A 16,748-nucleotide genomic window follows, 5' to 3' on the forward strand; every position below is an offset into this window, starting at 1 on the left:
TTGTTACACATGCAAATCTACACACACACAGGCAAGCTAAACTTTGCGTGCTATCAGCTGTGCTACAAAGTGTGTGTTTTTGACATCTGTCTGTAAAAAGCAGTGATGGTTGTGCATTATTCAACACAAACCAATTAAATCCACTAACTTGCATAACTACCAGGAAGACAATGGGCTGGAGGCTGAGGTGTGTGTGCGTGTGTGTGTCTGTGTGCGTGTATGTGTTTTCATTTGGCTGCAAATTAGACCAGGGCAAGGCCTTTGTGTGCATGTGTGAATGAGTGTGTGTATGCGTCTAATTGTACCTTTTTATGATTAATTTCCAAAAACTCAAGACTCAAGTAACCAGTCTCTCATTCTCTCTCTGTCACACACACACACACACACACACACACACACACTTAGTACCTCCCACTACAGCCTATTAGTCCAGCTGGTTAGAGCAGTGGAACTGTCTCCTCTATTAGAGTAGTGTTTGTGTGTTGGTGTGTGTTTGTGTGTGTCTGCAGTCATGCTGCTGTGGTCTGGTTTTCAGAGCAGAGAGAGAAAGCAGGAGAGGAGAAGCAGACAGAGAGCTGGTAGAGAGACAGATGGAGTCGGGTCAATCTGGATGCTTTGGGCTGTTAAGGTGGTTTGGGATGTTAAGGTGGTTTGGGCTGTTAAAGTAGTTTGGGATGTTAAGGTGGTTTGGCTGTTAAGGTGGTTTGGATGTTAAGGTGGTTTGGGATGTTAAGGTGGTTTGGCTGTTAAGATGGTTTGGGCTGTTACAGTGGTTTGGGATGTTAAGGTGGTTTGGGCTGTTAAGGTGGTTTGGGATATTAAGGTGGTTTGGGCTGTTAAGGTGGTTTGGCTGTTAAGGTGGTTTGGGCTGTTATGATGTGCATTAGTGGCATTAAACATTGAAATGCCGTACTATAAAACTATTTGCAAAACATAAGCTGATTCATATTGTGCTCAAAATGGTTAATATTTGCTTTCCATTACAATTTTTGCTGAATCTGATAAGTCTGATTTATTCCATTCACAGTTCAGCCCAGCTTCTATCCTGCACGCCTGTCTGGTCTGCAGGGACACAAACCTTAACGTAAACCAATTCACTAAAGTGATCCTATTCTGTCATCCTCTCATGAGGACCTGACAAGTATGTACAGGTGGCACCACATTCCGTCAAACACCTCATGTGATGGTGACTCTACATGTTTCTACATCATGTGGACCACTGGCTGAATGACACATTTCCTTTTATGTCCTCTATTGTAGAACTGGTCGTTCATAGTGACAAATTTGTTCTTACACACCCATGGAATTTTTCGCTCTCACGGTTGTCTGAAAGGCAGAAGCAAAGCCTGATGGTTATTTGTAGTTCCTTCACCCCTAGCATCTGTTGTCTACCTCCTGCAACCAGCCATCAGCCAGGCCTATAAAGACATCGGTGTTAGCCAGGTTCTAACTGGTCTCTCAGACAAACCTACTACCACTACTACTACTACTACTGCTACTACTACTTTCGGCTGCTCCCATTAGGAGTCGCCACAGTGGATCATCCGTTTCCATCTCTTCCTGTCCTCTGCATCTTCCTCTGTCACACCAGCCACCTGCATGTCCTCCCTCACAAAATCCATAAACCTCCTCTTTGGCCTTCCTCTTCTCCTCTTCCCTGGCAGCTCCATATTCAGCATCCTTCTCCCAATATACCCAGCATCTCTCCTCCACACATGTCCAAACCATCTCAATCTTGTCTCTCTTGCTTTGTCTCCAAACCGTCCAACCTGAGCTGTCCCTCTAATATACTCCTTCCTAATCCTGTCCTTCTTCATCACTCCCAATGAAAATCTTATCATCTTCAACTTTGCCACCTCCAGCTCCTCCTCCTGTCTTTTCATCAGTGCCACTGTCTCCAAACCATACAACATAGCTGGTCTCACTACCATCTTGTAAACCTTCCCTTTAACTCTTGCTGGTACCCTTCTGTCGCAAATCACTCCTGACACTCTACTCCACCCACTCCACCCTGCCTGCACTCTCTTCTTCACCTCTCTCCTGCACTCCCCATTACTTTGGACAGTTGACCCCAAGTATTTAAACCCATATGCCTTCATCACCTCTACTCCTTGCATCCGCCATTCTGCTGTCCTCCCTCTCATTCACACATATGGATTCCATCTTGCTCCTACTGACTTTAATTCCTCTTCTCTCCAGTGCATACCTCCACCTCTCCAGGCTCTCCTCCACCTGCACCCTACTCTCACTACAGATCACAATGTCATCCACAAACATCATAGTCCATGGAGACTCCTGCCGGATCTCGTCCATCAACCTGTCCATCACCATTGCGAACAAGAAAGGGCTAAGAGCCGATCCTTGATGTAATCCCACCTCCACCTTGAACCCATCTGTCATTCCAACCACACACCTCACCACTGTCACACTTCCCTCATACATATCCTGCACCACTCCTACATACTTCTCTGCCACTCCCGACGTCCTCATACAATACCACACCTCCTCTCTCGGCACCCTGTCATATGCTTTCTCTAAATCCACAGACACAATGGCTCTCCTTCTGACCTTCTCTATACTTCTCCCTCAACATTCTCTCAGACAAACCTCAGGGCTAAAAAGTCCCATGGGAGTGTAAGAACAAATGTGTAGGTATGAACGACTGATGAATGAGTTCTGTTGTTGTATAGAACATGCGAGACTTCATGTGTTCACAATCCACACATGCCCCCTCCACCGTTTCATTTGTCATCAACCTGTCAATCAAATATCTTTTGGAAGAAAAAGACGAGCAGAAACTCCAGTAAAAATTAGTCTTCTTGATTTCTTGTGCATTCAATGTGTTTTCCCAAAACTGTGTGGACTATGTAGAATACATCTGTAACATGGACAAGATTACACCTTTGAGCAAGAGACACACAGAAAGACAGAACAAAATGTCACAACTAGAAAACACACACACACACACACAACACACACACACACACACACAAACACACACACGGAGACAGACCCCGTTGGCCGTGCTGACTGCCTGGTAGTAGATACTGTAACTCTTCTGCGGGAGCAGTGGGGCGTTCCAGTAACCATTGTATGTTCGGTTGTCACCTTCAGAGAACAACACAACAATCAGTTACACTGTGAACACACAACACAACAATATGTTTCACTGTAAAGAAAAAAATGACAGTTGTTTACACTGTAAACAAACTAAATAACATTTAGTCACAGTGTCAACAGCAGGATAAACAGTCATCCCAACAACAAGCTCAGTAAACTGAAACTGACAGATGAAGGGATGCTCGCTGAACGGTTGAGAAGGGTCTGGCTGTTGTAGGTTTATTGCACAGTGTTCATCATAAAGAAAACAAATGTGGAATAATCCTTTTTTTTAAATGGTCAAATAACAATAATCATTAATTCCAAATTATTTTCTACTAATTCAGTTTTTCTTCTGCCAAGTACCGTGCTTCTACAACAGCAAGTTACCAACACAGTTGCTAAGCAACACAGCATCACCTGTGTAATAAGGCTACACTGCAGTTAGACTAATATTTAAATGAAGCATTCCCTCAGCCAATCAGAGGAGAGATGTGGACTGACCGATGCAGAAAGGCAGAGGGTGGCGGAGTTCGGAGGTGGGCAGCTCGGCGCTGAAGTAGTATGGCGCATTAAAGAGGCTGGCGTTCTGGAAGTGGATCGGAACCGGATAACAACGCAGAATCTCTACAGCGCCACGCATCTGCCTGCGAGGGCGCTCCTCTTCCACCACCACCTGGTACTTACTGTGGAGACGGAGAGAAGAAGAAAAAGAAGGAGGGCATTTTAACTGACCTTGGAAAATTAAAAAGTGAATTGATTGACAGAAGATGGGTGGATCTCTGCCTGGAACCACTGGGTGGGACAGCTGCCCTTCATCTCTATCGCTCATCTTCCCTCTCTTTTGCCTATTCTCTCTATCAACTTCCACTTCTCTTTTCCTCTCAAACCCCTACTCTCTGTTCAGTCTCACTAGTTCTATCTAAACAAACACACACACACACACTCTGAGCAGAGAAGAACGATATGACAGACAGCGGAGATAAACCAAGCCAAACTGAACAAAAGAATTGGGTAAAAAGAAGAAATGGTTACCCCCCCCCCTTCTCTGGGTAGATTGTTAGCAGTACATTCAGACTCACTCCAGTGGAACAGCCAGCCGGAACAACAGACATGGACTGTGAAGAAAAAGAGAGGAGGAGTGAGAGACAGAGAGATGCTTGTAAAAGAAAGGAGAGTGGCTAATGAAGGAGGGAGAGAATTTCTCCTGATGTTCAGAGAACTGACAGAAAGGCCACATCTCCTGTTCTGCTGTTTTATGTAGAAATGTTTTAGCCCTGATCTACAGGATCTTTCTCACAACCAAGTCAAACAGCTCCTACATACATCAATATAAAACTAGGACCGTCCAAATCAGTCCAAACCAGGCTAAACCAGTCCAAACCAGCCCAAATCAGTCTAAACCAGTCCAAACCAGGCTAAACCAATCCAAACCAGCCCAAATCAGTCTAAACCAGTCCAAACCAGGCTAAAACCACCCAAACCCGTCCACACCAGTCTAAACCAGTCCAAACTAGCCCAAATCAGTCGCAAGTAGTCTAAACCAGTCCAAACCGGTCCAAACCAGTCTAAAACAGTCCAAATCAGTCCAAACCAGTCCACACCAGACTCCTTATAAACAGTAATCTTGACAGGGATGGGACCCAATTTGAGTAAATTTAATCCAGTTTAGACTCTTTTAGTCTACCCTTCTTTACTTCTGTTTAGTCGAATTTAGTTTAATCACTTAAGTCTTGTCAGATCTAGCTTGGTTTAGTTTAGTATAATCCAGTGTAGCTCTGTTTGATTTACTTTAATTAAGTCTTGTCAAATCCAGTTGGTCTAGTCTAGTCTGTTGGTAAACTAGAGGCGGTAAACGTAAACAGCAGGTGGTCTTATGATAACAGAATAGTACACATAACCAAGACCTTTGCAGATCAGGACATGTATCTGCATGTAGTACTCGTGTGTGTATGTGTATCTACATGTAGTACTCGTGTGTGTATGTGTATGCGTACGTGTGTGTGTGTGTGTGGTATTTATGTTTGCAGGCATCTCATCTAAGTTCTCCTTTAGTGTAATGCCATCAACTGCCATCAGTGGTTAATCACCATCTATCTTTGTATCAGAGCTGTTACACAACCATTACCAACAGTAGTGGTCCTCATCATAGTGTACTTGATCTTTTTGACCCCAGCTGAAGGTGTTTGACTGTTGGATGTGGATTAATGACCCTTGGCATAAAATATTATAAGGTGGCACGGTGGTGCAGTGGTTAGCGCGGTCCCCTCACAGCAAGAAGGTTCTGGGTTCGAGCCCAGGGGTAGTCCAACCTTGGGGGTCGTCCTCTGTGTGGAGTTTGCATGTTCTCCCTGTGTCTGTGTGGGTTTCCTCCGGGGGCTCCGGTTTCCTCCCACAGTCCAAAGACATGTAGGTCAGGTGAATCAGCCGTACTACATTGTCCCTAGGTGTGTGTGTGTGTGTGTGTGTGTGTGTGTGTGTGTGTGTGTGTGTGTGTGTGTGTGTGTGTGTGTGTGTGTGTGTGTGTGTGTGTATATGTGTGGGCCCTGTCATGGTCTGGCGGCCTGTCCAGGGTGTCTCCCCACCTGCTGCCCAATGGCTGCTGGGATAGGCTCCAGCATCCCCGCGACCCTGAGAGCAGGATAAGCGGTTTGGATGATGGGTGGTTTGGTGGTTGACTGATGAAGCAGACTGGGAGTCTATGGGAGGTTTACAGAGAAGATGGAACCTTAAAACGAGTCACATCCATCACCTCCTCTTCCATCATCCAACTCCACAGAAAGGCTCTCTCTCTTTCCATCCCCCCATCAGCCCTGCATCACTCTGTCACGCTGTCTCAGCTTAAAAAGGAGTTTTCACTTTTTTTCCAGGGTGTAACTTCATAAACAGACTAAAATTAGACTCATAATTAACTCTCCTTCTTTTCTTTGTGCTCAAAACAGATGCACCATCTCCTTCCTCCGAGCGCAGGAAGTCCATATATGGAGCTGCTGTGCTCCCGTCAATTTCAACCACACTGCTAATTACCATAATTAGTCTAATTAGCCACCTACAGACCAGTGTTCTCTCATCATCATAGAAACTAATTAAAACCTGTTGGAGAATTTATGCTAATGAGTTCCTGAAAGCTAGAACATGACAACATTAAAGGGACAGGGTGAAGGTACACTATTTAATGGAAATCAAATATTTGAAATCTGCTTTGGAAGGAATAACTGTTTGTGAAAACAAACAGAATGACTCTAAATGTACAGGTAGTGAGAAAGAATGGAACTGTCTTCATACGTTCACAATACATGCAAAAGGAGAGAAGAATAAAACTGTCCATCAATCCATCCATCCTTTATCCAAACCACTTATCCTGCTCTCAGGGTCGCGGGGATGCTGGAGCCTATCCCAGCAGTCACTGGGCGGCAGGCGGGGAGACACCCTGGACAGGCCGCCAGGCCATCACAGCCCCCCCCCCCCACACACACACACACACACACACTCCTAGGGACAATTTTGTACAGCCGATTCACCTGACCTACATGTGTTTGGCCTGTGGGAGGAAACCTACACAGACCAGACACGGGGAGAACATGCAAACTCCACACAGAGGACGACCCGGGACGACCCCCAAGGTTGGACTACCCCGGGGCTTGAACCCAGGACCTTCTTACTGCGAGGTGACCCCGCTAACCCCCAATAAAACTGTGTTATGACAAATACTGTTATCAGGACGGACCTGTTTCAGCACTGTGAAGGAAACTAGCATGAAGGATTAGCAGTTATCCTTTATTCATTGTGTATCTGATCCTCTACGCCTGTTGTTTAAATCTGCTTTAAAGAGGAGAACTTGAGAACTTCCCAGAGAGCAGTGATGGGGGATGGGTGTTATTGTCTCTCCCATCTTCCCTGCTTAATTCACACTCCATTGTAATTCTATAGAGCCCACTATCTGGCAGTGACCAGACGTTTAAACTGATCTTTGGTGTGAGGGATAGGGACTGGCAGGCTTCAGGTGATCGATGGTCGGGCCTTTCTTTGTCTCAGGGAGAGGGCCTATAAGGGAGATGACTGTCGCCCTATCTTGTGAGCATGAAGTAAATTTTAGTTTGTGTTCTCCTATTGTGTGCAACACAACATGCCTTTTACCACCAAGCACCAGTGTTTTGTGTAATTATTTCTGAGTCTTGAGTGTTTGCAGGCAATATCCACGACAATATGGCAAGACTTCCATTCACATTTTCCGACATGAGATGAAATGTCTAATGTGTACAAGCGTAAAGGTGTGTAACGGTCTTGTCAGATTAGTCACAGGATTTATTCCTAATGAGAGAGAATTTCACGTAGAAAACCAAGAACGAGGTTTCTAAACAGGAAACCCCACAGAATAAAGCGCAAATCCTCTATAACATCTTTTAGTAGGGCTGCACAGGATTAGAAAAAACACAACGTTTTCTTCTGAGATATATACTGTGATATGAAAACAGCCATTTTCACCAGATGACTTGAAAAGCTCTATCCGGAAAGAACGTCAGAAGAAGAAAGACACCATGTCATTGTATTCTTACAACAAATGTGTTGTCTGCATGTAACCATCCTATTGTACAGCAGCAGTGGGCAGCTGCAGTGCCCGGGGACCAACTCCCGTTCTTCTTTCCATTGCCTTGCTCAGGGGAATAGGCAGGAGTATTAATCCTAACATACATGTCTTTTTGATGGTGGGGGAAACTGGAGCACCAGGAGGAAACCCACGCAGACACGGGGAGAACATGCAAACTCCACACAGAAAGGACCTGGGACAACCTGGTTCAAACTCAGGACCTTTCTTGCTGTGAGGCAACAGGGCTAACCACCGGGCCACCGTGTCTGAGGGATTTTGTGCGTCTGCATAGAAAAATAACAAAAAAAGCTGAATTGTTAAGAATCTGGTTTTTGTTGAAGACTAGTGTGTAAATATGTGGCCATCCTGGGTGGCTTGGGCAGCATGGTGGCACAGTGGTTAGCGCTGTCACCTCACAGCAAGAAGGTCCTGGGTTCAAATCCCGGGGTTGTCCAACTTTGGGGGTCATCCCAGGTCGTCCTCTGTGTGGAGTTTGCATGTTCTTCCTGTGTCTGCGGCGGGTTTCGCCCACCATCAAAAAGACATGCATGTTAGGGTTAATATTCCTGTCTGTGCCCTGACCGAGGCATGGCAAGACCAACTGGAGGTGGTCCCCGGGTGCTGCACTGCCCACTGCTCCTAGCTACACAGCTAGGATGGCTTAAATGCAGTGTGATTTCCCTATGGGGATCAATAAAGTATCTCAAAATCAAAAAAATAAAAACATTCTACTGTGACAGCTGCAAACTGCTGCCTGCGCCTAGCGCACAGCAGGCAGAGAAGGATCAGCAGCCAACAAACACACATCCTCACACGGGCTGGAAATAAACACTCACAAATTCACACGGTCCAAAATTCACAAAACTCCTTCGGTGCCCGTTTGGGTGTAATCCCCCCTCTAACCACTACGTGGGTTGGTGGAATGGCGCTGTTCATCCGGTCGCCACGGAGAGAACGTATGTGTGTGTGTGTGTGTGTGTGTGTGTGTGTCTCCATCGATTTTCTCGGCAACAACTCATCCAAAAAACGTCACACTCAACAATGCACTTCCTTGTGTCCTGAGCTATACACCCGCCAAGCGTGAAGTCTAGCGGATGTAGTCTGCACCAAAACAAGAACAACAATGAATGAGAGAAGAGAACGACCCAGCCGGTCTTAAAGAGAATTCATCTCCAGGGTGTGATGGACGACTCGCCGGGCCTGCCTCGGTTGTTTGATACCCTAATCAGAAATGATTGTGATTGGTGTTTGTCTGTGCAAGCACAGCCTGCATGTCTCTGACTAGCAACAAACTGTTATGTTATATCACACACACGTCTCTCATAGACTCACTATGGAAAAGGAGAACTGTGCAGTTTTCATGCGGCATCATGAGGTGTTTGAGTTCATTTGCTTTACATCGCTGGTCTTGTGAGGTCATTATCACATGCACACATCACGATTACACTGCTGATGACAAGATACACCGTGCAGCCCTATATTGTAGCTTAGTGCGTTCTCCATTAGAAAACCCTCTCTCTGGGAGTCTGGGTAGTGTAGCGGTCTATTTCGTTCCCTACCAACACGGGGATCGCTGGTTTGAATTCCCGTGTTACCTCCGGCTTGGTCGGGCGTGGCTGCAGACACAATTGGCCGTGTCTGCGGGTGGGAAGCTGGATGTGGGTATGTGTCCTGGTCGCTGCACTAGCACCTCCTCTGGTCAGTCGGGGCATCTGTTCGGAGGGGAGGGGGAACTGGGGGGAATAGCGTGATCTTCCCACGTGCTACGCCCCCCTGGTGAAACTCCTCACTGTCAGGTGAAAAGAAGCGGCTGGTGACTCCACGTGTATGGGAGGAAACATGTGGTAGTCTGCAGCCCTCCCCGGATCAGCAGAGGGGGTGCAGCAGCGACTGGGACAGCTCGGAAGAGTGGGGTGATTGGCCAAGTACAACTGGGGAGAAAAAGGAGGGGGTGGGGAAACGCTCTCTCCGTCTTACTCTGCTCTTCCTTTTGTCCTTTCTACAACTCTCTTCTTCTCTTTATTCATCTCTTAAAGCTGCAGTAGGTAACATTGAACATTCCAATGCAAATCCTTCTGTAACCCACATGATTACATGTACCCTGTGACGTATGTAAGTTCCACGAGTAGCCTCTAGGAGGCACACGAGCTACAGAGTTTAAACCATGCAAACAACCGCGACAATAGAGAAGAGAAATACGGATATTTAGAAATACGGACAACTTTGACTATGAATACCTGAATTATTGATAATTGAACTATGGATATTTGAGCTACAGGACATTTGAACTACGACAAAAAAGATCCCTCACACGAAGCTTCCTAGACAGATGATCTCCCGTTGAAGGAAGACTCTTTTCTCTTGTGTTTTGTACGCTGCTGGAATCCTGACTGGTTTTTTAGTACCCCGAACAACCCCCCTTGCTACACCCTTTTGGAACCCTTGGATACCCCCTTTGGATTGCCCCCATCATCGCCCTGGATTTGGATTCATCATCATCGCCTCTACATTAACTTGCCCCTGTGATTGTGGTAGGATCTGGACATTGCACCTTGCACAGATTGGAAGACTGAATCATTCCCCCTTTTCTTTTCTTTCTTATTTTCTTTGAGTGCACTCATACTTTATTTTGGATTATTTTCTTTAATTTGTTAGTGTAGAATATGGCTGCATAAGTAATATATTAGAAGGGTATAAAATAGAATATAGATAGATATAGACAATAAATAGAATATTAGGAAGAACTTTTAAAAAGTATAATCGAGTAAAATATATATATATATAACACATCTAATTTAGTATTGATATTGAAATAACGTTACTTTGAACTGTTGAAATAAATTGGTTTTTTTTATTGTAAACTATACCCACGAGTGTGTGTGTTGTCTTTGGGGTGAGTACTAGAATCCGGTCTAGAAAAAAACCTACACCAATCTCCACTGAACTTAGACATTAGACTGTAAACTGTCCCTGCGCAAGCATAGGCCCATTCCCCTGTCGTGCAGGTTACACTTCCATCTCTCTCTGCTGCCTCCTATCACTCCGCTAAGCCCCTCCCACTAAATGACCCCCACATCGCTCTTCAGCCCCTTACACTCGTGCAAAACTAGGACATGCCAAAGCGAGACTCACAAGCCTTGTATTGTAGTTGATGAAGTGTACATGTAAGCAGTAGTTTTCCTCCAGTGAATCTCTTCGTGACAGCAGTATTGCTCACGTGGAGCAGCCGTTTCCAGCTGGTCTTGGTGATTCTGGGGGTTACAACCACAAGCCACCGGCGGGGGCAGGGCCGACGCGAATTGCGCATCTGCATTTGTAGAACAGCCAATAGGAACGCCCTCTCTCTGAAATGACCTGTGATTGGCTGAAATCTTCTGGCCCAGGTTAGATCTTCTAAAGCCTGAATACAGAGCCCAGAGCAGGTGCAGGGTCTAGGTCTCTCCCAGACCATCTGAATTACAATATGCTGAACGGTTGTTATGGAATTTCTGCCCGTTAAGGCCATAACAGTACTGCCGTACTCAGCTTTAACTTCTCTGGTTTCTTTCCCTCACTTTATCTAGTTAGCCCAAACACACACACACACACACACACACACACACACACACACACACACACACACACACACACACACACACACACACACACACACACACACACATACCACTCTCTGCCATCGTAAAATGAGTGAATAACCAAATGGACAGAGAAATGCCAGCAAGCTGTCTCCCTGTCTGGGAGAAGAACAGGAGGAGGTGTTCAGATTTAGGTGTTATAAAAGCTGGTCATAGTCAATGGGGCCCAGTGCATTCTGGGAAATTATATGCTCCTTACTGACTGAATGGTCTATCTGACGGCTGAACATCCCGCCTGATGACAAGTGGGACTTAAAGTGGTTCCTGGCCATTTCTCCAACAACCCATTTTCAGGTCACGTTGCAGAGCTCCATGTGAACCAGCCATGATGCTGAACACAGAACACAGGCAAGTGCCGGTCAGGATGTTTGATGGTGGTAGATTCTGGTTAACATCGGCAAGATAATACCATTGTAATGTGCATGTTGTGGAGAAAGAAGAAAATCAGTGATGTCATGTGACATGATAATACTGAACAACACATCATTACTTCATCACATCTCATTAAACACTGCATAACAGTTAGCGGTTTACTTTAGTGCCTATCACTTCCTCTGCTGCATTCAACACACAAGTCCCTTCTTCTTCTTCTTTTCCCTTTGTGGTAGACTTGACACGTTTCCTGTGTGGGCTCAATTACACCTGAGTACTTGGTGGTGGGTATGGCACGGTTACTGTTTTTCTCAATACCCAAACAACTCCTGACCATTATCACACCATGTCAAATTGTGTAACCACATTTACCATTTATCATCACTTCAACGTGACTGACATAGCCACGCACACGCAGCCCGCCATGCTACTAGCTGAACGTGCAACACTGACTAGCTAGTTTTTTTCCAAAAGAATGGCTGCAGGAGGTGACAGTGCTGCTCAGGCTTTTCACCCGTCTGAAACGACAACGTCTGAGGTCTTGGTGTATTTTGGTTATTTTAAAAATTCTGACGGCAAGCTCACAGAAGGTGACTATCCCACCTGCCGAACATGCAGGAAGAACGTTGCTGCAAAAGGGCTGAACACTTCCAGTATGTTGACACATCAGCACGAACAAGCTAAGTTAACTTTGACTGGGACTTCCTGCACGTGAGGACTTCAGAATGGGGAAATCAGTTTTTCTGTCTAACTCGATGACAATTTGTCAGTATATTTAAATGGGTGCTAAATACTGCGAGCTCTGGACTAGTAAACACATCAACTGACAGTAGGTTGTCAGAATCAGAATCAACTTTATTGGCCAAGCGTGCCTGTGCACAAGAGGAATTTGACTGGTACACAGCAGCTAGCACTTGCAGAAATCAATCACACAAAAAAGAAATTAAGAAAACAACCGACAGACAACCCTCCCCCCCTCAAAAAAAAAAACAACCCCAAACAAACAGAAGAAATAACTGGAACAACAACAGGACATTGGAGGCAAGCATGTATGCACAACAGGTACTATGTCACTACCACACAGAGCTTTGTGATGGTTAAATATTCAACCCCGCCACTGAGGATGCACAAGCCAGTGCATTCTTAGTGCCGGTCCCAAGCCTGGATAAATGGAGAGGGTTGTGTCAGGAGGGGCATCCGGCATAAAACCTTTGCCAAATCAAATATGCGGATCATAAATCAGATTTCCATACCGGATCAGTTGAGGCCCGGGTTACCAATGACCACCACCCGTGGAAACTATGCTACTGTTGGGTGAAGGAGAAAGAGAGGGGGAAGGCATGTCCAGAGACAGTGGGAGAGGAGGAAGGGTAGGAGTGTGGAGGTGAGAGTCAGAACTTTGAATGTTGGCACTATGACTGGTAAAGGGAGAGAGCTGGCTGATATGATGGAGAGAAGGAAGGTACGTATACTGTGTGTGCAAGAGACCAGGTGGAAGAGGAGTAAGGCCAGGAGTATCGGAGGTGGGTTCAAACTCTACTACCATGGTGCAGATGGGAGGAGAAATGGGGTAGGGGTAATTCTGAAGGAAGAGTATGTCAAGAGTGCACTGGAGGTGAAGAGAGTGTCAGACAGAGTGATGAGTATGCAGCTGGAAATCGAAGGTGTAGTGATGAATGTTATCAGCTCATATGCCCCGCAAGTTGGGTGTGAGATGGAAGAGAAAGAAGATTTCTGGAGTGAGTTAGATGAAGTGGTGGAGAGGGTACCCAAGGAGGAGAGAGGGGTGATTGGAGCGGACTTCAATGGACATGTTGGTGAAGGGAACAGAGGTGATGAGGATGTGATGGGAAGGTATGGTGTTAAGGACAGAAATGTGGAAGGACAGATGGTGGTGGAGTTTGTGAAAAGGATGGAAATGGCTGTGGTGAATACATACACTCACCGGCCACTTTATTAGGCACACCTGTCCAACTGCTCGTTAACGCAAATTTCTAATCAGCCAATCACATGGCAGCAACTCAATGCATTTAGGCATGTAGACATGGTCAAGACGATCTGCTGCAGTTCAAACCGAGCATCAGAATGGGGAAGAAAGGTGATTTCAGTGACTTTGAACGTGGCATGGTTGTTGGTGCCAGACGGGCTGGTCTGAGTATTTCAGAAACTGCTGATCTACTGGGATTTTCACGCACAACCATCTCTAGGGTTTACAGAGAATGGTCCGAAAAAGAGAAAATATCCAGTGAGCGGCAGTTCTGTGGGCGAAAATGCCTTGTTGATGCCAGAGGTCAGAGGAGAATGGCCAGACTGGTTCGAGCTGATAGAAAGGCAACAGTAACTCAAATAACCACTCATTACAACCGAGGTATGCAGAAGAGCATCTCTGAACGCACAACACGTCGAACCTTGAGGCAGATGGGCTACAGCGGCAGAAGACCACACCGGGTGCCACTCCTGTCAGCTAAGAACAGGAAACTGAGGCTACAATTCGCACAGGCTCACCAAAATTGGACAATAGAAGATTGGAAAAACGTTGCCTGGTCTGATGAGTCTCGATTTCTGCTGCGACATTCGGATGGTAGGGTCAGAATTTGGCGTCAACAACATGAAAGCATGGATCCATCCTGCCTTGTATCAACGGTTCAGGCTGGTGGTGGTGGTGTAATGGTGTGGGGGATATTTTCTTGGCACACTTTGGGCCCCTTAGTACCAACTGAGCATCGTGTCAACGCCACAGCCTACCTGAGTATTGTTGCTGACCATGTCCATCCCTTTATGACCACAGTGTTCCCATCTTCTGATGGCTACTTCCAGCAGGATAACGCGCCATGTCATAAAGCTCGAATCATCTCAGACTGGTTTCTTGAACATGACAATGAGTTCACTGTACTCAAATGGCCTCCACAGTCACCAGATCTCAATCCAATAGAGCACCTTTGGGATGTGGTGGACCGGGAGATTCGCATCATGGATGTGCAGCTGACAAATCTGCAGCAACTGCGTGATGCTATCATGTCAATATGGACCAAACTCTCTGAGGAATGTTTCCAGTACCTTGTTGAATCTATGCCACGAAGGATTAAGGCAGTTCTGAAGGCAAAGGGGGGTCCAACCCGGTACTAGCAAGGTGTACCTAATAAAGTGGCCAGTGAGTGTATTTCAGGAAGAGGGAGGAACACAGGGTGACGTACAAGAGTGGAGGAAAGTGCACACAGGTGGACTATATCTTATGTAGAAGGCGCCATCTAAAAGGGATTGGAGACTGCAAGGTGGTGACAGGGGAGAGCGCAGCTAGGCAGCATCGGATGGTGGTCTGTAGGATGACTTTGGAGACCAAGAAGAGGAAGCGAGTGAAGACACAGCCGAAGATCAAATGGTGGAAGTTGAAGAAGGAAGACTGTTGAGTGGAGTTCAGGCAGGAGTTAAGACAGGCACTGGGTGGTAGTGAAGAGTTGCCAGATGGCTGGACAACCACTGCAGAAATAGTGAGGGAGCCAGCTAGGAAGGTACTTGGTGTGTCATCAGGACAGAGGAAGGAAGACAAGGAGACTTGGTGGTGGAATGAGGAAGGACAGCAAAGTATACAGAGGAAGAGGTTGGTAAAGAAGAAGTGGGATAGTCAGAGAGATGAAGAAAGTAGACAGGAGTACAAGGAGATGCAGCGTAAAGTGAAGAGAGAGGTGGCAAAGGAAAAGGTATATGGTGAGTTGTATGACAGGTTGGACACTAAGGACGGAAAAAGGACTTGTACCAATTGGCTACACAGAGGGACCGAGATGAATAACCTGACACAGAGAATAAACAAAACAGAGAAAGTACTAGAGAGTGCTGTACCGAGGCTGCCCTCCAGGGTGCCATCGTGCTGCACACTCACTGGATGTGCCCGAGCCGTGCAGGATGCGTAGTTGTTCATGTCAGATCCGGCACTCAGGAAATGGGTTATCAAGTAACGTTCCAACCAAGTAAACGGTATCGGTATCGCCATCTTCTCATTTACGCAAACTGTGCATGAGGTCAATCCAATTACGGGTTTACAAAACACACAGAAGCTGATAGGCGGTGTGTGTATCTGCACGCACATGTGCAACAATAACAACAATACTTTTGCTATCCTTTTTTACAGAGTGGGCGTGTTTATGTTTCATTAGAATACCTTTAGTGAAATGACCAGTGTTTACCAGCACTTTGTAAACAGTCTGAAGACTCCCCCCCTCCCCCTTTTTTTCTCCCAAATTGTACTTGGCCAATCACCCCACTCTTCTGAGCCATCTCGGTCGCTGCTCCACCCCCTGTGCTGATCCGGGGAGGGCTGCAGACTACCACATGCCTCCTCCCATACATGTGGAGTCACCAGCCACTTCTTTTCACCTGACAGTGAGGATCACGCTATTCCCCCCAGTCCCCCCCCCCCAAACAGGCACCCCGATCGACCAGAGGAGGAATATGCGGACCAACTGGCGGGGGTCTTCACCAAGATCTTCAACCAGTCCCTATCCCAGTCCACCATCCCACCCTGTCTGAAGTCATCCACCATAGTCCCACTGCCAAAAAAGTCCACTGTCAGCAGCCTCCCTACCACTTTTGACACACACATGTTTGCCTACAGAGCAAATAGGTCCACACAGGACACTATAGCCACATCTCTCCACACCGCCCTGACCCACCTAGAGCAACAGGGGAGCTATGTCAGGCTGCTCTTTGTGGACTTTAGCTCTGCATTCAACACAATCCTCCCCCACAGACTGGTGACCAAACTGACAGAACTGGGCCTTGCTTATTCCATCTGCCTCTGGATTAATGACTTCCTGTCTGAGCACCCACAGAGAGTCAGAGTAGGCCCCCCCACATCTCCTCAGCCCTCAGCCTCAGTCTCAACACCAGCTCCCCACAGGGCTGTGTGCTGAGCCCCCTACTCTACACCCTGTAAACACACGACTGCACCCTCGCTCACTCCAGCAACACCATCGTCAAGTCTGCAGATGACACTAAGGTGGTGGGGCTCATCTCTGGGGGGGATGAGTCTGCATACCGGGACGAGGTGGCGCGGCTGT

General features: G+C 46.6%; 1 protein-coding gene across 3 annotated transcripts in view; it reads right to left on the minus strand.

Moving 5' to 3' along the window:
* Positions 1-16,748, minus strand: part of LOC130129970 (receptor-type tyrosine-protein phosphatase mu-like) — a 390,986-nt gene that overhangs the window by 128,438 nt on the left and 245,800 nt on the right. For all 3 annotated transcript variants that reach the window (XM_056299678.1, XM_056299677.1, XM_056299679.1), the window contains exons 15-16: positions 3,604-3,785; positions 3,014-3,108 (exon numbers count right to left, since the gene is read on the minus strand). In XM_056299678.1, the coding sequence (XP_056155653.1) occupies positions 3,014-3,108; positions 3,604-3,785 (277 nt within the window). The remainder of the gene's footprint in view (positions 1-3,013; positions 3,109-3,603; positions 3,786-16,748) is intronic.

Source organism: Lampris incognitus, chromosome 19, assembly GCF_029633865.1.
Source record: "Lampris incognitus isolate fLamInc1 chromosome 19, fLamInc1.hap2, whole genome shotgun sequence".
Lineage (NCBI taxonomy): Eukaryota > Metazoa > Chordata > Actinopteri > Lampriformes > Lampridae > Lampris > Lampris incognitus.